General features: G+C 40.9%; 1 protein-coding gene across 1 annotated transcript in view; it reads left to right on the top strand.

The window, feature by feature from the left end:
* Positions 1-13,670, top strand: part of AGBL1 (AGBL carboxypeptidase 1) — a 794,103-nt gene extending 780,433 nt beyond the window's left edge. The window contains exon 23 of the mRNA XM_047767507.1: positions 8,224-13,670. Coding sequence (XP_047623463.1) covers positions 8,224-8,428 — 205 coding nt within the window. The 3' untranslated portion in view covers positions 8,429-13,670. The remainder of the gene's footprint in view (positions 1-8,223) is intronic.
* The last annotated feature ends 11,725 nt before the right edge of the window (positions 13,671-25,395 follow it).

Raw genomic sequence — 25,395 nt, 5'->3', positions numbered from 1 at the left:
TTGCTATGTCTTTCTGAGTGAGAATGGCATTGAACTTTTTATAGACTTCTAAACCACATGACAGAGTTCATGACTTTGATCTTGGCTGAATTAATACTTCATTCCAGAAATGCCATGGTGCCTCAGCAGGCTAGGAATTCGGTATTGTCATTTCTGTAGCTCTGGTGGTTGCTGTGGTGCAGGTTCTTTCCAGAGTGCTGGATGTTCTACATTCTGTCCAGCTCTTCCTCATAAAAAGTAGATTTTATATATCAATATTTGTTGAAATAATTGATTCATTCCTCTCAGTCAGGACACAGATGCCCTTGGTCTTATCTGAGTATCACACGTCTTCTACGCCATATACAACTTTACAATACTGAGAAAATTATTTTAAAAATCAAGGTCTCTCTTTTCCCACCCAACTGTTAAATAGGATTAATAATATCACCCTATAGATTTGTTTGTTTTATATTTTTGTTTTTTATTAGAGTATAGTTGATTTACAGTATTGTGTCAATTTATTATACAGCATAGTGACCCAGTCTTACATATATATATGTATATATATATGTATGTATATATATTCTTTTTCTCATACTATCTTCCATCATGTTCTACCCCGAGTGATTGAATATAGCTCCTTGTGCTATACAGTAGGACTTCATTGTTTATTGATTCTAAATGTAATAGTGTGCATCTACCAACCCCAAACTCCCTGTCCATCCCATTTCCTTCCCCATGCCCGCTTGGCAACCACAAGTCTGCAAAGCAAAAACAGATCACAGACATGGACAACAGACTTATGTTTTTGTTTGGGGGCGGGGGTTTGCCCTACACTCCAGCTGCTTAACTCACTCTGCCATAGCAGGCCCTCCTGTTTGTTTATGTTTTAAATGAAATAAGCAAATGATAAGCACCTGACACACAGTAGGTAATTAACAATGTTATTGATTTATATTTTGCTTTAACAGTATGCCTAATTCTCTTCTCTGTACACAAGAAATGCTCCACTACTGGAGTTAACTAAGAACAAGACCAAAAAAAAAAAAAAAACTCAGGGAAATAATAAATTATGCCCTTCTTAAAAATATTGAATCAGTGACAGACTTTGTGATATGAAGAACTTGTCAAGTAGAAAACACTAGGGAACAATGCTAATTGTTTTGGGTGATGGTGATGAGATATTCATAGTAGGAATAATTTGTATGTCTTTAGATGTTTATAAGTTGTCTAATAAGCTTTTGGTACCTCTTCAATGGGACACAGCATCCACAGAGCTCCTAATAGAGAGGAATAGCTTGGTGTGAACGACATGTCCAAATGTTCCCCTGGGATGCAATTAACCAGGGAATTCAGACTTGTTTTTTCTCTCCTACAAAAGGCAGGATGCATCAGGGCTGTATTTCACTGGGAAGAGGCATTTGGTGGGGCTCAGCCTTTTCAGGAGGGAGACTGGTGATTGGTAGGCTGAGGAGAACATGTTGGATGAGTATAAGTGTCTAGAATTTAAAGTGTATTCTGTTGCTTCTCAGTAGGTGGCTGCCTCTTGAAGTCTGGCAGGCATCCAAGTCTTGAGCATTACCTCAGCATTTAAAGAGAAAACAAGTGAAAAGAGAATCCACAAAGCTGTGTTTTAAGCAGCATCAACATCAAGGAATGCCACAGGCTAGGTTTTGTTCACCCTGTTAGCATGCAGAATTATTTCACACTATGGAAAGCTGTCTTTTCCCAACCAAGAAAACAAACAAACACAAAAAAGCAGAACTAATTAAGATCGTCATATCTCAATAAATATGCAAATGAAAAATCAAAACAAAGAAATCCTATTTATCACATCATAAAGTTGCAAATTGCTGTATAGGCTGTCTTGGAAGAATTGCAAGGGATAGAGTCTTCATGGCTTTGCTTAGAAACTGTGTTTGAACCCTGCAGTTAGGGGTTTGTATTTGAGGATGAAGACGATGAACTTGCCAGAATAAAATTATCTTCATGCTTTAGTTCTAATGCTATGGAAAAGGAAATAAAGAAGCAATTGAGTAACTATGTGTCGGGTTTTATGCTATGAATTGTTCTTCCCTTTATATGATTTAAAGAAGAAAACTAGTAAGATACCCATTTCACAGATAAAGACAGTGAAACTCAAAGAGGGTAGATTCCTATGTTTCACTTCATCTTTGAAACCAGGATTCTTATCTCATCACTTTTGTGACTCCAACTTTATGTTTTGTTTCTCATTTACATTTTTTTTCATTGCACCACATAAATTTCTAACACTACTCAAGGAGACTTTTTAATATGTTTTTACAGGATATCAAAGCATCCAGGAAGGAATGAGATAAATTTTCTGATATTTTTCTCCATGCATTTTCCACATCTGAGTATTAAGGGCCACCCTATCAATGGAAGTGTGGTTTGATTTCTACATAATGTTATTTCCTTTTATTTATATTTCATGCAATTTGCATATGATGATGTCTTGATGAATTTATTGAGTTTGAAAATGAGAGAGAGAGAGAGAATCATGGACACTATAATATTGCTGACATTACTCTTACTCTGCTTTACCATATGTACTTCATTTTGTGGGAGCTAAATGTTTAAGTTGCAGAGAGCGCAACTCTTAATGATATCAGCACCCTTATTTTAGGAACTTAACCCTGCCCTTTGCCAGGCAGAGGCTGCACTTAGAAGAAGGCTCCCCCTGGATCCCAGGGCTACATTTGCTCTTCTGGTCTGCTGAGCTAGCAGGAGGGTAACACTCTTTATGAGGATGGGGGGTTACCTGGAATAAGCAAACAGGTAATGAGATGGAGCCAGCCTGGTACCTAGTAGGTATTTCTCACTGCCTAGTCATGGAGCCAGCACAACCAGCAGTCTTGCAACTAGCAGAAGGTCAACATACATGAAAGTGCTTATTACTCTGACATAGTGTTAGACAGCAGTATAAGCACAATGTCAAAGAGAGCCGTCAAGCAAAGTGCTTGAACAGGTGAAAGCAGGGAGGAGGGTGACTTGCTACTGTTCTCAGGGAGATTTCAAAGAAGAGATGCCATGCAAGCTTTGCCTTCAAGATGGCATACATTGGCAAGAGTATCAAGGACAATTTTATTACATTTTGTTAGACTTGAGCAATTTTGTTAACAGAAAATAATATAATGCACTATATGGTGGCAGGGTACATATATAGCAACCCTGTCCCCTAGCCAGGGACAACTGCTACCAGCAATTTATCTTCTGTATCCATTCCCTTTGCTTCCTTCTTCAGAGTATATACTTTACTTTAGTAATAAAAAAATAAATCTTTTGTTTTTGTTTTAATATGTAATTCTAGCTTGGGTTTTTTTTCCCTTAGCATCTCCAAGATATACATTCTTTTTTTTTTTTTTTTGACTAGGTTTAACATTTAAATATTTAAATTAAACTTCTGATTTGGGTAATTTTTAATGATTTTTATTTTTTTCAATTATAGTTGGTTTACAGTGTTCTGTCAATTTTCTACTGTACAGCAAAGTGACCCAGTCTCTCTCTCTCTCTCTCTCTCTCTCTCTCTCTCTCTCTCACACACACACACACACACACACACACACACACACACACATACACACACATTCTTTTTCTCACATTATCCTCCACCATGCCATCATGTTGCATCAGAAGTGACTGGATATAGTTCCCTGTGCTATACAACAGGATCTCATTGTTTATCCACTCCAAATGCTATAGTTTGCATCTGTTAACCTGAGACTCCCAGTCCATCCCACCCCTTTAGCCACCTTTTTAAGGAAGGTATGGTGACAGCAAATCTTGAAAATTTTATTTCCTAGGTGAGTGTTTTTATTTTCCCTTCATTCTTGAAGGCAGTTTTTTTCTGGCTTTACAGTCCTAGGTTGGTAGGTTTTTTTGTTTTTGTTTTTGTTTTTTTTTTCAACACCTGAAAAATGGTGTTCCGTTTTATTTTGTTTCCTATGGTTTCTGATGAGATCTTTTCTGCCATTCAAATTATTTTTCCATTATAGTGATGTTACCCTAAAGTTTCTCTATCATTGGTCTCAGAAAACTTGTTATGTTCTGTCCTGATAGATTTCTTTGGGTTTATCTATTTGGATATTGTTCAGCTTATTGTATTTGTAGCTTTATGTCTTTTGCAAAGAATAGGGCGTTTTCAGCCAGTATTTCTTTGAGTAATTTTTCAGCTTCTCTTTGTTTGGGACTCTGCTGAAATGAATATTAGACCCTTTACTGTAGTTTCACAGGGTCTTGATATTCTGTTCATTGTTTTACTCTATTTTCACTTTGTGCTCTTCTTTACATGTTCTGTTTTCCTGCTGAAATGTTATGTTTCTTTGCCACATTTTATATTTCAGTGATTGTATCTCTCATTTCTCCAATTGCCTTTGAGTCTTCTTTATACTCCATATATTTTTTGCTGAGACTTTCTATTTCTTTATTGAGATATTCAGTTTTTTTATATATGTCCATAGTTATTCAGAGGAACTTATATGATGTCTGTTTTCAAATCCTTGTCAGATAATTCTAAATTTGCATCATTTTGCTGTTGGCGTCTATTGATTGTCTTGGTTCTTGGTAGAATCAGTGATTATCTATTGAAATCTGAACATTTGCGGTATGCTACAAGACTGTGGATCTTATTAATATCTTCTGTTTGAACTGGGCTCCCACGGCAGCACTCAGACAGGAGAAGGTGAGAATGAAAGTCTAGGATCTGCATTAGGCTCCATTGACAACCAGGGTGCTGAGGGCCTTTTTACTCCTGGGCATTGGCAAGTATTCTAGCTTCCTACCAGACCTTCACTAGTACTGCTCTGGATAGAAGTGGGAGCACCTGGTTACTGCTCTCCACTAAAACTAGTAGAGAATGGTCTTGTTTCCATTGGTCTTGTTGGCATTCCAGGCTCCAAACATGGCCCTCTCTGGTATCAGTGGGTAGGAGACCTCATTGTTGTACATCAGAGATAAAAATGTCTGGCTCTATTCTGCCTAATCTAATACCCCTCAGCATTAGGGAGAGAGGGGGATTTTGGACACCTCAATGAAGTCTGATGAGAGTAGAAGCCCAGATTTCTCACTTTTGTTGGCAATATGGGACAGAGCCATTATTTTTCCATGGAGTTTGGTTGGAATAGAGCTATTATAATTCAAAATGTGTCTTTATTTTTTTGTAAGATTGCTCCTTTTCTCATCATTTGGCTAAAAAGAACATGCTCTTATTTGGGCCCTTTTTGTCTGTACTTAGCATTTCAGACTTCTGGCTTTTCCAATCCCAAGGCTAGAGAATATGAGGCCGAAAGAAAACCCAGGGAGCATACCACCATATTGGCCTTTGGATCCCAGCCTGGTTTGCCTTCTCTCCATATTTCACCCACATTTCAATTATCTTATGTTTGTTAATAGATAATATCCAGGGAGAATTAATTCTTTGTTCAGAAGTGGAAGTTTCTGACTATGCATTTTGATTCTCTATCTCATCAGAATACTTACACTCATTCAGTCAAATAAGTGAGAGACATAATTAGGCTATTGTAGGGAGTTCCCATTGTGGGTCAGTGGGTTATGGACCTGACTAGTATCTATGAGGGTGTGGGTTTGATCCCTGGCCTCTCTCAGTGTGTTAAGGATCTGGCATTGCCAGGAGGTGTGGTGTAGGCTTCAGATGCAGCTCAGATCCGGTGTTGGTATGGCTGTGGTGTAGGCCTGCAGCTACAGTTCTGTTTTGAGCCCTAGCCTGGGAATTTCCATATGCCATGGGTACAACTCTAAAAAGACAAAAAAGGAGACCATTAAAAAAAGATAACTTAATGAATGGGAGAAAATAGTTTCAAACAATGCAACTGACAAGGGCTTAATCTCTAATATATACAAACTCACACAACTCAACAACCTAAATGTCCATCGACAGAGGAGTGGATCCAGAAGATGTGATACATATACACAATGGAATGTTACTCAGCCATTAAAAGGAAAGAAATACTGGCATTTTTAGCAACATGGATGGACCTAGAAATTATCATGCTAAGTGAAGTTAGTCAGACAGTGAGACACCAACATCAAATGCTATCACTTACATGTGGAATCTAAAATAAAAGGACACAATGAACTTCTTTGCAGAACAGAAACTGTCTCACAGACTTTGAAAAACCTATGGTTTCCAGAGGAGACTGGTTGGAGGTGGGGGATTGGGCTGGAGGTTTAAGATGGAAGTGTTAAAAAAATTGAGTTGTGATGATCATTGTACAACTATAAATGTAATAAAATTCATTGAGTTAAAACAACAAAACAACAACAACAGTAACAACAACAAAAGAACAGCCTAATAACTTGAATGGAGTAGGAAAGGGCCAAATCTCTGAGTGGCTGGAGTGCACTCTGATGTGGAAGGAAGGCAGGGTTTTGTTAGGGGAAAACTCACGGTCACCTGCCAGCCAGACCCTTTAAGAATGTCCTGCCCACCAGTACTCACATTGCATTAGTAAGCCAGCAAGTGATTGCAAGTTCCTGAATTTGAAAAGATGTAATGAAAATTATGTTTTAGAGAAACTACTAGCAGTGCCAGTCTGGATGGCATTGCAATAGCTATTGCAGTAACCCAGGTGTGAAGCAACAAATCTCAGTGCGCACTCCTCTTCAACATCATGTTTCACCATTTTTTTAAGTACCCATGGTAGAGAGTGGTATTATAATTTGTTGATTGCTTTTATTTCAGAGTACTCTGCTAGATTACATCTGTGTTTTTTCTCATTTGGTAATCACAACAACTCATGAGGCATTATTATTGCCATTCTGGGAGGTGAAGGAATTCTTTTTTCCAAGATCCCCCCACCAGGATTAAAACTCAGTCTGTTGACATTGCACAACATCGTCACCTCAGTACCTACCATGGTGACAGTTGAGTCACAGACACTCAGTGATCTTGCTGACTTGAGTTTGTATTGTGACTGGGCAAATCTTACCTTCCTTTATTCAACTACTTTATCACCCCCAATTCAGCCCATAAAATATGATAACAATTCCATGCTGTGATGCCGTGGAAATAGGATTCAAATTTCTTCCCTTTCCTCTCCATTCAGGCAATGTCCCACCAGACCTTCAACTTAGGGTACTGAGAGCATGCAGAGCAAAGAGCAGCTCCTAACAGCTAGTGGACAATTAAGAAACAAGCCTCTGATTCATTTCCTGAGCTAAAATGTAACCATGCTGCTGATTACCCATTTTCATTGTTTATGGTGAGGCAGGTAGATGAACAGCTCTTCCTGATTTATGAAGTGCTTGCCTTCTATAAATCACAGAGTAGAAACCCAGCACGCTGCTAATCCTAATTCGTTAAGTCCTAAGTAGGGAGTGATTAGGAAGTCTTCAGGAAAGAAGGCACCTCATGCTAATGAGGAAGATATACATTTCCTCAGGAGGAAGTTTCTGCTGCTTACAATATATGGTCCAAGCTTGTTCTTCATTCTTATTGCCTCCTCTGTCTCTTTCTAGTCAACTCCTGTGCTCTTCCACTTGTTAATTAACTGGAGGAAGGGAGGCAAGAAGATGAGGAAACACAAACATAGTTGAAAGAGGGTACCATTCCCCACTTTTTCTCCTCTTTAATTTTAACTTGGATTCATTTTTTTAATTCCAGTAGGCCATTCATCCTGGTGAAGTGTAGCTATGTAACATGACTTACAGTGCTATTAGAATGGGGAATGTTAGGAATTTTGAATCTCACCTTCCTGAATTCTAGGCCCACTCTTTCTGGGCATTAGTGACATGACGGCCTCAGATACTCATTGATTGCCTTCTCTGATTTTTCTCTATGAATGCAAAGGACACTGATGATGTTAAATACGTAAATGAGGATGCCCATATCTCATGATTAAAAATCTGCTGAGTCCACCTAGAAATGCAGACTCTGCTGGCTGAAGAAGAAGGGATCCCACAGATTTAAGAGATTGTCTTCCTCCATCTCAAGGTAGTGGTAGAGAACCCAGGGTACTGAGCATGCAACACAATGAAAAGAGCAGGGACTCCTGATACTAAAAGTAAGCGAAGATAATCCCCACCCTTCTTTTCGAATCAGTTATAAGTGTTCCTTTCTTTGGGTAACTTCTCTTTTCATCTCCCTCTCCTTTCTTTCCATCTCCCTGTTTCTACTTCCCTTTCCCTTTTTTTTTACCCTTTTCCCTTCCCTCCTTTCCTCTCCTTCCTTTCTTCTCCATGTTTTATGGGACCTCATGGCAGATGCAGCAGCAGTAGCAGCACCACTTCAGAACTGGATGATGAACCTCCCTGCCTGGAGGAGATTGATTACGGTACCGACAGCAGCTCAGACCAGGAAGGGAACTTCTCCGAGCTGGACCGCCAAATCCAGGAGTGCGCTTTCAAGAAGGATGAGGGAGAGGAAGAAGAGAAGGGGCCAGGGCAGGAAAGAAAAGCCATCTCATAACCCCAAGCCTCATCAAGTGTTGTGCCTCTAACTATTGGATTAGCTGCTATGTTGTTGCTTTACCATCAGACACAAAATTTTGGCCATGTGAGGTCAACCACTTTACATCCAGATTTTGTCCTAGTTTTGCTATGCCTAGAGAGTGGCTGCTTCTTAATTACAGCACTTTGCATATATAGTTAGGTGGCTTTTTGGGCCCATGCATGTTGTCATTATGCTATAATGGAAGACTTTTCAAGATGACTATGGATCCTCTGAAGACTGTTCGGAGCTCTTTTCCATTCCTGTGCTTGAAACTGGAGGAGTAGGAATTGGACTTTCTTCATATTTTCTCAGCCAGAATTCTAAGTGATTAAGTTGTTCTATAGATGAGTGTTACCCCCCTGTTGTTTCCTTACTCTACCATTGGAGCAACTCATCCCAAACCCTGAGCCCCACAGAGACATCAGGAGTCCTCAGAGGGTTTTCAGTTGCTTGGTGATTGATCATGAAAGACTGTATTATCAAGTAATCACCTCTAGTTGGTTTTAATAGTATACATTTTGCAGATCCAGTATAAGCCAGGAGCTGTCCTAGATTCTAAGGGAAGGGGCACAATGGTGAATAACATATGGCCATTGGCCTTAATACATTTGAAAATCCTATGAAATTCAGACCACTAGCCATGATCCTAAGAGGCCACAAGGCATGGTGGGCAATTCATTCATTTTAAAATCAGATATATGTGGCCCATATCTTGATTCTGGCAGTTACTTGTTATGAGAACTCAGGCAAGTAATTAAATCTCCCTAAACCACAGTTCAATGAAGATAAGTGTATCTATATCATAGAGTTATTGTGAAGATGAAATGAGATAATATGTAAAGTATACAGTTTGGCACATGGTAGACACTCAACAACATTGGCTTGTTTTCTGCCTAACACAGGCAGAGCATTCTGTGGATGTATTCTCACCATTAAAAAAAAAATCTATGGAGTCATATGGTTGGGAAGCACTCTCTTCCTGGAGGGGATCAGACAGAGAGGTTGCATAGGAGCAGAGCCGAAGAGGTTGGCATTGCTTAGAACAAGTGAAAATGGAGCCACATCCTTCAACATACAGATAGAAACAGTTTAAAAATTTGAAAGATGAGATATCCAGGGCCAATGCAGAAAGAATGAGAGGAGGCATGGAAGGCGGATTAGAATGGAAGATAAAATGGAGAGAAGATGTTAGATCAAATTTATGTTCATCCAGATACCTGATGTATTGAGTTAGAATTAAGCTTGGCTATGAGAGATGGAAAATCCAGAACAGCAGTAGCTTTTGTAAAATTAAAGTCTATTTATTGCTCATGTGGAATCTAGATATAAGCAGGCCAAAGCTGGTATCTTGAGTGCATGGTGTCATGTACTCAGTTTCAGCAGCTTTCTACCCTTTCAGGTGTTGCTTTTCCTCTTGGTCTAAGATAGCTGCTGAAGCATCAGACTTTGCATCTGCATCCCAGTCAGCAGTAAGAAGGACAGAAAAAGAACATATTCTCTGTATTTCCAAAACTATGCATTATGCTTCTGCTCAATCTCACCATGCAGATAGTGGTCGTGTGAATACAGGTAGCTGAAAAAGAGGTTGAAAAATGTAGTCTTTATTTGAGGTAGCAAGGCTAGAATTTTTAAATTTTAATATTAAGGGAAAAGGAAAAAATGCATATTGGGGATCAAATCAAAGACTTTCCCTGATACACCTATCACCAACAAGAGATTTTAGAAAAAGAATAATTTCAGGGAAAACTCATAGTCCACAGTTCTAGACCAGCAAAGAGCCTCAGGAAAAAAAAATGCTGTAATGTAGCCCTGAGGCATACAAGAAACTTATGGTTGTGCTGTGATTTTTGAAATATTTATTATTATTATCCCTTATTTTTCCAACTCCCTTTCAAGTTTCTTTGCCATCATTCAGAAATCACAACTCATTCTTTGTATCAAGGCATTCAGGTTTCTGTAAGATGCACAAAAGGATTAAGGGAAATAGTAAGATACTGGACTCAAATCCAAGCTGGAAGCATCTCTTAACTTTACCGACATTCAATATTTCCACTCTTAGAGGATGGCATAATGCTTCTGTTTTTTTCATTGCTTTGAGGTCAAGAAGATAATATTGTTGAAAATGTAAATGGTGACAGGGATGGAAATCATACTAATTCAACATCACCAAATCACATCTCTGCTCAAAATTGCTTATTTATAATGTTTCTGAGAATATGACCAGGGCAGATAAATTCTATGTGGTATGTTCAGGAAAAGCCAGAAACATAAACTATTGATTCATCTACATAAAATATATATTAATTACCTGGACTCACTCTGTTTCAAGTTACTGAAAGCTTAGAGGAGAGATGGACAGTAAACATTTTATTTTCATTCAGTGGCACATGGCATTATGGAGCTATGCAAAGGTGGATTGAGAATCACTTCATCTAACAGAGGCAGTGGTGGTGCAAAAAGTCTACCCAAAGCGATGATAATTTAGTGACTTTTTTGAGGATGTGTAAGAGTTCCTGGTTAAAAAGAAGAGGAAGGATACACTAAAAAGTGGGAAGAGCTTGTTCAAAGGCCCTGTGGTAGGTTTGGCACTAGGAATAAAATATCCATTGTAACTGATTTAAAAGATGTACTTCTATGTGGGCAAAGGAGATGAGTGACAAGACAGAAAATCAAAAAGATATACATGGATCAGATCAAGCAACATTTGTCATTCCTTTATGAAAAGGTCAGATTTTATTCAGAATGTGCTGGAGGGAGACAAAGAATTTTCAGCAGAGGCATGGCCAGGATAGATGTCTCCATGTATACATCATCCTTCTGCACCACTTATGACTGATTGACTGTCACCCTCACTGTGCTGGTTGCTCAGTGGTCTGAGAAGTACACTGCGTGTGACATTATCATATTTGAAGAGCAGCAGGTTTTGGATAAGGTGAAAGATAAGGAGTGCAGTTTGGGGCCATGTTGAGTATTGGGTTCTATGAGATGTTCAATTGGAAAAAGACTTCTCCAGAAGTATATCAGAAAAATATGTATAAAATGAGGTATATCCAGTGAGCTTGAGGACTTGGGTGGAAGTCTTGAGCAAATGAGCCCAGTTGCCAGCCAGTTGGAGGAGTTTGCTTGGAGGGAACGAGAAAGTGGGAAGGAAAGCAGACTTTCCTCCATTCCTGCTGGGATGGAAGGCCATTCTGTGTCACACCTCACCCATCTTCAGTCTACGGGTTGGGAAGGCTCATCATAGGTCAAGCGCAGATAGCCCTAGGAGTGGCTTTTCCAGCCTGGCCAGATATGTGTCTTGCTGGCCAAACCACTATGGTAAATTGTGCTGAAAAATGTTCTATCGAACTCGGAGCCAAATGAGATTATGCAAGAATTCCGATGAGTTGTAAGCTCTAATAGGAAGCATATGAGGTTCAAAATGTGCAGAGAAAATGTATCAAAAGAGGTGATGTGGGGTCCAGGCCATATGCATGGCAGTTGCTGTCTGGGGCTCTGCACGGCTGAGCTAGAACAGGGGACCTTCTTCACCCCCAGGATAGTCATCAAGGGTAGAGAAACATAAGACTTCTTGTGATCTCCTAAGGGTCATATTTCCAGGATCCCCTAAGCGTGGAATCTGCTGTCTCTTCATTACACTTCCCTATAAGAGTCCTTTTGGCTACTTTATAGACTCAGGTTCTGCCATTCTCCATCTTCAGGTTACCATGGCCTCATCTTATCTCATCATAGTTGTCTAAGCACATGAACATACATAAAAATACATGTACACACACACACACACACACATTCTTCTTGAGCCACATATCTACCTAAATGCTCTCTTTGAGTTTTTAATTTTTTTCTCATTTTCCCTCTCTCTGATAATCATCTTTCATTATTTCATCAAGGTATCAAGACCTAGTTCAAATATCACTTTTCTTTCCTCTCCTAGTCACCCTGAGTCAAGTTAAATAATTTCTTTTCTGTGCCCCAATGCACTGTTTATACATTCATTTTATACCATGCTTGCCATTTACAACCTTATTCATGTGTTTTTTTACAGCTCCTGGCCTGTTTTTTTATAGCTATTCCCACTGGCCAATGAATAGAGACCTCTAAGATGCATAGACGACCTGCAATTATCTTTATATTTCTCCCCACACCTGTCATATTTCCTGAAACATTAAACTTTCTCGAAAATGTATCTCGCCCCAGCCTCAAAACAGGACATCCAATGTCTCCTTGAAACCCCATACATTTCCCTTAAATTCCTCCATTTTCCATCTCAAACCAGAGGTTGTGTTATAAGAAGGGGAAGTGGTTTCATTAAAACATCATCGAGTACAAGTACAGCCCAGCCCCTCAAGCTGATTGTTGTCATGGAAGACTGTTCCCCATGTGAGGTGAGCATCATAAGGGCAGGGTGGCCTTGTCTTTCCTGGATTGTACAAATATTTAGAGAGAGCAGTGAGAACAGAGGAATAGAATCTCTGCCATTTTCACCAAGGTGCTCTGGAGCATAGGCTCACTGTTGAGAACTGGCACTTGATTCCACGTGCATTGTGCCAACTTGGCTGTCTGGGTGCTTCTTTCAGTCCCATCCACTGGCTCCAATTTCTTCTGGGTTTCCAGTAAAAGGACACAGAGCCACAAAGAACATTCAAATGTAACCTGATGGTTGAGTTACAAGCTTGCATCGCGTGTTGCCAACACAAGTAAGGTCACGTTACTCCCGAGGGAGGGGGAATTCTCAGCACAGCTTCCATTGCCTGGCCTGAGCAACTGAGCTCCAGAGTCAGTGTCATATTCCCAGGGGAGCCTCTGCCTTCTGGCAAGAAAAGGTTCTTCCATGAAATGCCTGGCACTAATCAGCCTTGTTAGAGACTCAGAATAGAAACCTGTGGAGGGGATCTGGGTATTTGCATCCTCAGCAGAGTGATGGATTTGTTTGACCCTGTTGGTACAACCCAGCCCTGCCCCCTAAAGGCTCTAGTCCTGGAAAGATACATGGTTGTGCAGCCTGCGTACTAACTGTGCACGCTTTTTTTGGACAAAATAACTCATAAGGTCTGGAGTCTGCTGCTGTCTTCCCAACAGATGTCCTCCTCTGTTTGTGTTGTAGTTTGGCTCCATGTGTGCTTGCGTGCCCGAATGATTCTTGATAAAAAGTGCTGTTTAGAAAAAAGGAACTGCTAAAAGGAAATTTTTAGATAAAAATGGATTGTGTTACAGCCTTTCTATGCCTAATAATGAAAAAAGATTCAACTGTATACAGCTTAAAATGATCTGTTACACACATTCCAACACAAAAGAGCTGAAATTGAGTTTGATTCCCTAAATACAGACAGACATACACACACACACATAGATAGATGGATAGATAGATAGATAGATAGACAGACAGACAGACAGACCAGCCCAGGACTTTCAGAAAGAAAACAAAGCAGATGAGGAAATGTGTCTCCTCAGATACATCTTTTAAAGATGGGGTCGGGTCGCCAGGTGATGATTTTTTGCTGTTCTGTCACACAGAAATTGAAGCTGAGGCCTTTGGGGTAGAATGTGAGACCCTCTCTCATCAGTATATGACATGATCTGGCCTTCTAGCATGTATATATTTTGAGCCTGTTCAGGTCATGATGAAAATGCATCCAGTTCTCTTTGGAAAAGAATGCATATTTGTCAGAAAAACACCGATTTAATCACATTCTCTTATCAAAGCAATGAACTATTAAAATCCATGGAGCAAACTGGTTATTCTCTTTTTTTTTTTTTTTTTAGGGCCATACGCAAGGCATTTGGAGGTTCCAAGGCTAGGGGTCTAATCAGAGCTACAGCTGCCAGCCTACACCACAGCCACAGTAGTGCACATCTAAGCCGCATCTGCAACCTACACCTCAGCTCACAGCAACACTGGATCCTTAACCCACTGAGTGAGGCCAGGGATCGAACCCAAAACCTCATGGTTCCTAGTCAGAATCATTTCCACTGCTCTACGAGAGGAACTCCCAAACTGGTTATTCTGATTAAGAGCTTCTGGGAATCTTTGTTGTCTTTTGTAGAGCCTCATAGGATCAAAATGATTTCTCATGAGCAGGCTTGTATCGTGAGACCCCCTTGACAAAATAACATTAACTAAGCACAGTTCTTTGGAGCAATTCAGTGAACGTGGCTGAGTGTGACCTTGGTCTTTGGAGGTCATGGGGAGAAATAGCATTGACATCAGTGTTGGACCAGCTATGGGACAGAGTGAGGAAGCTGAAAGCCTGAGAGCCCTGTCCTCAAGGGTTTGGAACCTAAATGAATGCATGCTCTTGGTCAGAATACTATCAACCAGGCCCCACCCACATTTAATTCTGAAGAAGTTATTATAGAAGGTGTCAGGAAATACTAGCCTGTGCTCTGACTCTGCTCATAGTCACTCATTTAAATTCTCGTGACAATTCTGTACGATCAACGGGCATTATTAATGCCATTTTCCCAAAGAAGCTCAGCACTATATAAAGGGACACTGTTAGTGAGGGATGGAGATAGAATATACTCCCAGAGGGTAGATTCCCAAGACAAGCTCCTTTTTCTTCCTTGGAGGAGACAGACAGGGATAGTATATAACAGCCAACAGTTACAACTAACGTGGGTTCCACACGAATACTTGTCACATAAAATAGTCTGATTCCATTGCATTTGTCATATGTAAACCTCACAAACCACCCAACTCTGTAAGATAAGCCCTCTTCTTATACTCATTCTATAGGTGAGTTTGCTGAGGGCAAAAAGTCAGGACTTGTCCAAGATTATACAGCTGCTAAGTAGCCAGATGATGATTTTAACCCAGGCAGCCTGATAGCTAAGCCTGCACTCCAAGGAAAAGGGATTCTTCCAAAACCCTTAAGGGGCTTTCAGAGGCCATGGAGAGATTCTTTGTCTTTAGAAAGATGTATCATTGGGTTTTTTGCTGGTTTCAATACTTGACTCAAATAGAAAAAAGCCTGTACTACTAGTATGCTATTATTATATGATAGTACCACTAGTGTTATACCGGACATCCCTGTGTAATACTCTACTTTAACCTCAAACTCAGCAGGTTCAGTGTCAGAGGCTCATTATCTCCTCCCTGCAAAGCCTCTTCCTTCCCTTCATAAACTTGACCATTTTGATGAGAATCTGCTTCTTTGTGTGCCTGAAGCACAGGCCAGTGTCTGACCAAGGCAGGCACTTAATGCTTCACTAAATGGATGGATTTGCCAGTCTTGTCAAGCTTTTCTGAGAATCTACTAGTCTTTCTTCCTGGTTCATATTCACCTGGGGTTCAGCAACAGTTTCCTCACTCTGCTCCTCATCTTTTGGCTTTGCCTCCTCTCCAGCCTTTTATTCTCATGTAGACAGATGATACTTGGAATGAAAACCCGTTTCTATTTCTGCTGCTCCCAACCTTTCAGTGGCTTCCCATTTCCTAAGGATACAGTGCTAATGGAACTTGGCCCTTGAGCCCTTCCTGATCCAGCCACTGACTTGCTATCTGGTCTCCTTTCTTAACAACAAGCCCCTGCTGAGGTCCTAAAAAAAATTTCTTCTGATTTCCAGAAAGCACTTTGCCATTTCACACTCTCTGCCTCACCTATGTGCCCAGTTTCATTCACTGTATTGCTTAGGTCTCTTCCAGGTAGTCTACCTTAATCTGATTCTGAGTTCCCATAGCACCTTGAAGAAACCCTATCAGAGCTTTTGTTGCAAGGTTTGTTTGTGGACTTTTCTGTTTCCACCACCAGACTGTAGATTCTTGGACAACAAAGGTGATTTTGCTCGCTGCTGTATACATAGGGCCTGGCACTGTGCTCAAGACATGGTGGGCCTTCATTAATTACGTGTTGAAGGATGGAGATCTTCATTTCCAGTCCAAAAGACTCCCGAGAATAACCTCCTACCCGTTGCCTCAGTAACCTATTAAACATGGATAGCAGAGCAGCAGGAAACTGGGGCTCACATGTGGCTGGCACACTCAAAGCAAGGAAACATCCAGGAAAAATTCTCATCCCCTGGTCGGCCCAGCCTCCAGCTCTGTGATTTTCCAGAAGCGGTTCCTTTTTTCCTCCAAATGGCCTGTAGAGGTCAGAAAAGGGCCTTGGTTTCTAATCACAGACTGTCCTCTGCCTCTATTAGCATTCACCCCGGGTATCTATAATTAAGCAAACCTAGGCGCTGCACATAGGAACGGAAATGCATTGACTTTAATAAAACAGAGTGTAAGACAACTTTAGATTGACTCCAGCCTTGTTTATTCGCACACTTGTAATTCTGCTTTGGTATATTCCCAGTCAAAGAGACCATTGTCCTGGGAACTGAAGCGTGGCCCTCTTCATTGCTACTGCAGCCTGTCCAAGGAGGCAAGCCGTACCAGCTTACTGCCCCTGGTTCTCGGCAAAAAAAAAAAACAAAAAAAAACCTGTTTTCTGTATTTCTTAAAGAAAAACAGTAACAAGTAGGATATATGGGTACTGTGAAAGGAGCTCCCACTGATATTCTAGCTTTTTTTGTTTTTCATGAAAGTAAGTGCTTTTAGAGCCTAGAACTATGTATATATGCATATATGGAGAAGGCACTCTGATCGCTACTCATATTTTAGGAATTTCATTCCATAAATGATTCCCTAGCACATAGGAAAGCGCATAAGACTGAAAAGAGACTGGGGTTTTAGGTTCACCATTTGAGATCTGACTCTGTCACTCTAAGGGGATGATTCTGTCACTTTGGGGATGATTCTTTAATTTTCTGGGTCTCAGATTGCCTACTGGAGAGGAAGGGGCTGAGCCAGGTGAGGGCCAATGTCATGTCTATTTCTAATATCCGTTGCTGCTGTGCTGGCCACTATGGGGAATGCCAGCAGCCCCTGGGCTCACCAGGAGGGTGAAGAGGCAGCGTGAGGCAGCTCACACTAGCTCTCTGTCCCCAAGGGCCCTGGGCCAGGCTTGCACAATGATCTTTTCAGAGCCTAGAATGATGCTGTTGATACCCTGCCAATGCCCATCAGAATAAAAGCTTCCGAAATCAGGGCTAAAAATAAAAAATAATGAAACAAAGTGACAACATAAACAGGAAGACCTAAAAGTGGGGGAGGATGAATTGAGTCAGCAAACAGGGTGGGGGAAGAATCTAATTTTTTCTCCTTTGCAGCGGTTGGCCTGCTAGAGGCTCCAGAGATGAAAGTGTTCTTAAGAATGGGAGCGTGATGCCACCTGGGACCTCTCCGCGGGCAGGCGGTGGAGCAGAGAGCCAAGGTGTGGCTACTTTCTCAGGCTCCTTTCCTCTCTGCTGCACAGTCATCCGCCCACTAGTCCCTGACTCTTTGTTGGGTATTCAAAGATGGGGCCTTTTAACAGTGCCCCTCCTGTCACTGGATCCCTGCGTGGGCCAGTGCCAGCTGCCCTCACCGACCTTGTCTCTCAGCCTTTGGGGCCCAGCTTCCTCTTTGCACACCCTCAGGATTTCAATCAAAATGACCTTTGGATCTGGTGACTGGGGGAGAGATTGTGTAAGAGGGTTAGGTAGGGGAAGGGTGCTCGTAGTTCTTGAGGACATTTCATGTCCCAGCCACTGGGCTGGGGGAGGTGCACTCATGCAACATGCAAGGAGACAGAGAGGGGTCTCAGATTATCTACTGAGGGAGTTAGTGCATGAAAATCTCTGCATACCCTGTCTGGACACTTCTAGTTCTCACTGTTGCTAAGGGTAGAGGTCCAGAGCAGAGGGGACTTTTATCTAGGAAGGTGGCTTAATGAATGGGGGAGATATGCAAATGGGAGTATTGTCAGGTGAAGGATAGAAGCTGCTTCTTCTGAGCATTAGATAACAACAGAGATCTGGGGCTTGCATGCTGGCAGAAAAAGAGAAGAGGGAGAAAGAAGACTTCCCAACATGGCCAGATGCCCAAATCCATGGGGAAAAAAAAAAAAAAGAGGGCTGGTGGGAAATTATGACTTATAAAAATATTGACATCTGGTGTTTAACCCATTTCCTGTTCTGTGGGGTCTAATTTCACCCCATCCCTAGGCCCTCAAAACTTTAGTGGAAGTTAACCATCCCAAACAGCAACATTTTGAATAAGGAAAATGAGATGATTCATTTTTTTTTTTGTCTTTTGTTGTTGTTGTTATTGTTGTTGTTGTTGCTATTTCTTGGGCCGCTCCCGCAGCATATGGAGGTTCCCAGGCTAGGGGTCGAATCGGAGCTGTAGCCACCGGCCTACGCCAGAGCCACAGCAACGCGGGATCCGAGCCGCGTCTGCAACCTTCACCACAGCTCACGGCAACGCCGGATCGTTAACCCACTGAGCAAGGGCAGGGACCGAACCCGCAACCTCATGGTTCCTAGTCGGATTCGTTAACCACTGCGCCACGACAGGAACTCCAAGATGATTCATTTTTGATTAAAAAAAAGACTCTGGGTAGAGGTTGTCAAGGAGAATTCAAGGAAAGCAGGAAATCAGAAAAATTTGTTTCTAGGGCATTCCAGTTCCCACACTCTAGCTTGGAAGCTTCACTATTTTGTCTATGAAAATGGTGATAATAATCATGATCATAATAAAATCCAAATTACCATGGTCCCTTACGGTGCACCATTTCTTAGTCACACCATCCCTGTGAGGTCAGTAATAATCATTGTCCCTATTTTGTAGATGAAGAAACAAAGTCCTAGAGAGTGTGTGGGGAGGAAGTACCTCGGACAGAGGCAGGGTTAGGACGTGAGCTGCATCTCCTCTCCTCCCATGTTCTCTGTGGTCCAAAACCTCCATAAAAAGAAGTGATCTTCTCTGGCAGTGAAGCTTCTTTCTTCTTTTACCATCTTGAGGCAAACTTGTCTTCGTGCTTTCTTGCTCAAATTCAGTTAGACATCCATCTGAATTTCAGCATCTTAACTTCAAATTTTGTCAAAACTTACACTTTTCCCATGTACCTGTTCACCTTAATTTTGCTCAGCCTCCTTCCATATTCTTAGGTGCACATGCTGTGTGACTTTCTGAAGGAACCTCCCACTGGGTTGATTGTGGCAGGTGCCAGTGTGTGTGTGAAATATGTAAAGAAGACTCCAATGTTGAGGGCAACATTTTAAAAGTAAACAACATGAATTGCAAATAGAGATTAAGTGAACATCATTGAGGAATATGGCCCCATACAAATAAAATTAGGTTTGAGTTGGAATTAGCAGGATTGTCATTAACGGGTTTGCCGTGGGTCAGGAAATGATTGTTCAGGTCTCCATGAGTGTTCTGAACAATATAAGGTGTTCCCAGTGGCTATATTTTTGTCAGAGTTCTATTTTGTAACCACCCTGTAATAAAGGTGTTAGAGTTCATTGTGAGCTTACGTTCAGTGATCTTTGAGCACCATATAACCACTACTTCAGTTCAAGAGATACTCAATTTACTTTAATCCAGGATCTCTGATCTCCAAATCTTAAATTATCACTGCTTCTTAACTTCACTTAAATTCTATTTAGCAATGCTATAAGGGAACCAGCCCCCTTAACAAGATGACTCAGCAAAGAGCAATGGGAGAAACAATCCTTGCCCTGCTAACTTCTCCCATATCCCCTGGAAATGGGTTTCCATGTTGTTTGGCATAAGTCAATGGTATTCCATAAAGACAGTTTACCTGAACCTTGCTAATCTTCTGAATGTTATTGTTCTTGTTGGTTGACTTTTTTTCATAACTGAAATGACTGTATGATGACAGAACCAGAGGTAACATTAAAAAAAAAAAAGGCAAGAAAAGTCAGGACTCTGAAAGTTAAAAGAAAGTCAACACTCAGATCCCAGGATGTTCAGTGATTAGCTGTCCACCCCCTTACACACACACAAATTGCACATGCACACTTTGCTTCCTAAGGGAAAAAATACTCATATAGATCAAGAACAAGATGGTAACTTCAAGGACTCTAATTTGGCAACCATTGCAGGTGGTAGAGTTTTCGTGGTAAGAGGAAGCAGATTATACATAGAAGTAATCAAGGCAACTTCTCTCACAGTGCTTTATAATTAATGTCACAATACTTTTTGCCAGGTAATACTGCAAAGATAATATGGCAGGGATGTCTCCAAATTAGGAAGTGCCCTCACTGTCAGAAGTCCCAGTGGAATCAGAATGGGACAAAGGAGAAGGGCCAGTAGGGACTGCCTTACCCAACTCTGCTATGGGTCTCAGGAGTAAAGGGAAGTGTCATGGGTGATGTCAATGACTGTTCCTTAGCTTTATGTTGTTTAAAAATACATAAACACAAATTTACTGGTGTAAATCAACACTCATTCATCATTTCACGGTTCTGTAGGTCAAATTACAGGAAAACTCTACTGGATTCTCTGCTAAAGGTGCCTCAAAGCTGAAAACCCAAGTGTCAGCCAGCTTGGGGGTTCTTACCTGGAGGCTCAGGAAAAAAAAAACAAAACAAAAAACCCCCACAAATTTGCTTCCAAATCAGGTGGTTGGCTGATTCTAGTTCCTATGGTGTAGGATTGAAGTGCCCATTTGCTTGCTGGCTGTCAGCCAGGGCTATTCTCAATGAGGCTGCCTTCACGCCTTGGAACATGGAACCTCAAAGCCAGTAACAGTGTGTAGAATCCCATTCATGCTTGGATTCTCTGATGTCTTCTGCAACCAACTGGAGGAAACTCTAGGCTTTTAAAAAAGCTTCTGTGATTAAGGTAGGTCCACCCTGGTCATCTCCTTTTTGTCTTATGGCAGAATGATCAGACAAATGAAATTTTATCATGGTTACAATGGGAGAGAATTATACAAGGCAGATCCATTGGGGTTCATTTTATTTCTTTTTATGGCTACACCTGCAGCATATGAAAATTCCCGGGCTAAGGGTCGAATCAGAGCTAAAGCTTACAGCCTACACCACAGCCACAGCAACACAGGATCAAGCCATATCTGCAACCTATGCCACAGTTTGCGGGGAATGCCAGGTGAGGTGAGGGGTTGAACATGCATCCTCACAGACACTATGTCAGGTTCTTAACCTGATGAGCCACAATAGGAACTCCTGCGAAAGATTTCTTAACCATGACTCGATGATCCTATTTAAAAATGTGCTCTCTTGGGAGTTCCCGTTGTGGCAAAGGGGAAACAAATCAGACTAGTATCCATGAGGATACAGGTTCCATCTCTGGCCTTGTTCAGTGAATCAGGAATCTGGCATTGACATGAGGTGTGGTATAGGTCACAGACACAGCTCAGACCCCACATTATGGTAGCTATGGCGTAGGCTGGCAGCTAGATCTCCAATTGGACCCCTAGCCTGGGAACTTCCATATGCTGCAGGTGCGGCCTTAAAAAGAAAAAAAAAATTAGACCTAGCTTTATTCTTCTTGCATCCAGGCTGGGTTATGAACATGGGACCTAGAGGTGTTTAGGGCAATGGGATAGGATACAGGTAGAAGGAGGCATGGCATGCTTAGTTCAGCATGGTTCTGACTGTCCATGACCTAGTCTTCTGTGAAGCCTTACAGGCAGTGTGCTCTCCTGAGGTTTCCATCTTGTAGTCAATGCCTTATCCAGTTACAAAAAGTATCTTCCTAGTGTGCTCCGTCCCAATATACCTTTCCAGACCAGTTGATTAGCAATAACTGCTGAAGGGATTGAGTTCAGTGAAATCTTCACGAAGTAGACTTACCACTCTCATGTTCCTGAAGTTCCTCTTCTCACCCAAACTGAAGGCTGTCCTGTGCAAATGCTCAGGTCTATGTGATAAAGTAACTTAATAAACTCATGCTTATGCCATACAGGCTTATTTAAAAGCATCTATGCTCAGCCACAAGGGGAAACAGAGGTAATTTTATAAGTTTTCAATCTTCCACTAACTGGGTTACATGATTTTGGCTTAGATGAGATAAGTCCTTAACTATGAAATTAGTTTATAATCATAAATTAGTAAGGTTAATAAATATGAAGTAAAGTTGATTTTATAGTAGCATTTTATTTTGGAATGCCTTAATATAATAAATAATGGTATTAATATTGGAAATCCACCAATAAAATCATAGTGAAAGAATATAGTTCATAAAACAAAAGGCATAACAAGAAAGTCAAAACAAGAAATAAAAAAAACAACTAAACATAAAGCAGAAGACTGATAACATCTAATAATTGTAGTTATAAATGTAAATACTATAAATTATACCACTAAGTGGCACAGAATATTAACTATGATCAAAAAGGGAATCTAAAACTATTTTTCATTCATTATACAAAACTAAATAAAAAGATCCATAATGAAACAATCTAGAGTGAAAAAGAGATAATGAGCAAAGACTTCTAGGGAGCCTTTACCAATGAGAAGAATTTTAAGTGCAAAAATGGAAGTTTGGAATAAACATTTGAGCCAGAGAACTAGGTTTAGGGGGTTGAGAGAAATATTCTTCAGTTTATTATCAGAGCCATGATAGAAGGCCTGAATGGAAATGAGGAGACTTTCCAATCTGACTGGGGAAATTTTCCCAAATCCTGTGAAAAATAAAAAGACAGAAAATGCAAAAGGACTGGCACCCAGACCACTGCAGCAGGAAAGAGCCATGGGCTTAAGGCCTGTGGGAGATGAACACAGTAACATGATCACTAGAGCTAAACATCAGTCATGAGGTGATGTATCCATAGCTTATCTCTGGCCCCTTGTTTCCCTCTTATACAAGGTAACTTTGAAAACATGATAAATAGGCAGAAGGGATAACTAGATCTGTTGAATTATGTGGATTTAGAACAGATTAAAATGAATTGGAAAGACAGTCTCCTTCAGTTGTCCATATGATGCATTAGCTTGACATTCAAAGGCCTCTTAGCCCACCCCAGCCAGCCTTTCTAGGCTTATCTTCAAATACACAAGGCCCCAGAGCCAGCTTTCCAGCCAAAGTGGGCTATCCACTGTCTTCTCTGTCTGTACTGCATGTTATCACCTGCTCACCTTTTCTTGCCCTTCCCCGCCCTTCAAGGTCCAGTTCAAGTTGGCCCTGATCTGAATATCTTCTCCTATAATCCTGCTCACTCTGTTCTTCCATCTATAACCTCTTAAAACATTTATTATGCAATTAGTCATATTCTTTCATGCTCTGCTGATTGGCTATTTATCTCTTTCACCATGGTTTGATGCTTCATGTGTGTCTGTCATTTCTCTGCAAGTACACTATTGTATTCCTGAGAACCAGGCCACATCTTTTTATAATATCATTCATTATTCAGCACTCTCTCATTTCAATTTGTTTATCAACATTATCTCACAAAATGCTCACTATAAAACTTAAGGTTAAGTATGATTTCCCTTGTTGTACAGACTGGATCATTGAGGCTTAGAGAAGTTCTAAAACCTACCCTATATTACACAGCTAATAACTGGCAGAATCAAAGTTTGAAATCATGTGAGTTGGGACAAAAATATTCGACTTTCCCCAATAAGGGAAATATCATTATATCTTTATGGAGCTATCACTCCAGCTGATGCCTTAAAATAAAATATGCATTACATTTACACATACAAAAGAGATTTTCTATAAGTATCTTCCACTTATTTTACATGCTTAGCATGAAGTTTGTATGATTGTAGCAGGAGTATCGAATTCCCAGATTAAATCTAATGCCTAGACAGATGTCTTTTCACATGTGCTTACACACATATGCCCCCACACACCTGCACACACATACATGGATGAACACACATACACAGATGTTTGTACCAGGATAGATTCGCTAATAAGTGCTGCTGTCCCAGTGGCACAATGGATGGTCTTCATTGGCAAGGGTGTGGAAGACTTTTAATCCCATTTAAGCTAGAAGGTGTGTAATCTTAGAAGGATATTTCAAGGCTCAATTTTATTTCAAGAGTACCCAGAGCTTATTGATTAGGCTTGTGGCTAGCATATTACTCTGAAGTAGAGGCCTGTTCCTTGTGATATTAACTTTGAAGGGCTCCTCTATTAAAAAGCTCTGTGTCGGAGTTCCCGTCGTGGCGCAGTGGTTAGCGAATCCGACTAGGAACCATAAGGTTGCGGGTTCGGTCCCTGCCCTTGCTCAGTGGGTTAACGATCCGGCGTTGCCGTGAGCTGTGGTGTAGGTCGCAGACGCGGCTCGGATCCCGCGTTGCTGTGGCTCTGATGTAGGCCTGTGGCTACAGCTCCAATTGGACCCCTAGCCTGGGAATCTCCATATGCCGTGGGAGTGGCCCAAAGAAATAGCAAAAAGACAAAAAAAAAAAAAAAAAAAAGCTCTGTGTTAATTCATTGGTTAATCATGATCCCAGAAAGTCTAATGAATGGAAAGATTGCTTAGCAGAAGGGTTATATGTTCAGGTTCCCATTTTTTTTCCCCTACTTTGGAGAGAGAGAGAGGCAGAACATCTCTGAAACCTGTCAGCTTTCAGAAGTGGGAAGAAGCCTGACAAATAGAGAGGCGACTGTGGAGGGGAAGAAACCAGAGCCCACTTTCTCATAGGTTCCCTGAATACTTGACCTCACCTCTTGGCACCAGATATTCTACAAGTGGATAATAAAAATAATAGCATTTCCCTCTTGTATGGACCTCACACTTCAGGTGCATAAAGGTCATCTGGATGGCTTGTTGAAACAAAGTTCTGAATCCTATTTCTGGAGATTCTGACTCAGTTGATATGTGCTGGGGCACAATAATTTGCATTTCTAACAAGTTTCCAGATGATGCTGGTACTGCTGGTCCAGGGAACACATTTTGGTAACCACTCTCCCAACAAATATGAGCATAGGGCACACCAGGTGAGCATAGGAATATTAGGTCCCTTCGAGGAAATATATTATAAGGCTAAGAGTTAGGAAAATTTTCCTTACACCAAACCTAAATATTTTCTCTACTCCAATGTCAGTATTCTCTTTTTTTATCTCAGAATGTCTATATATTCTACACATGCTCATGCTATTACATGCCTTGTTCTTAACAAGGCTAAGTTGC

The sequence above is a fragment of the Phacochoerus africanus genome, chromosome 2, assembly GCF_016906955.1.
Source record: "Phacochoerus africanus isolate WHEZ1 chromosome 2, ROS_Pafr_v1, whole genome shotgun sequence".
Taxonomy (NCBI): domain Eukaryota; kingdom Metazoa; phylum Chordata; class Mammalia; order Artiodactyla; family Suidae; genus Phacochoerus; species Phacochoerus africanus.
The sequence above is the reverse complement of the archived record's forward strand: the minus strand, read 5'-3'. Positions and strand labels throughout refer to the sequence as shown.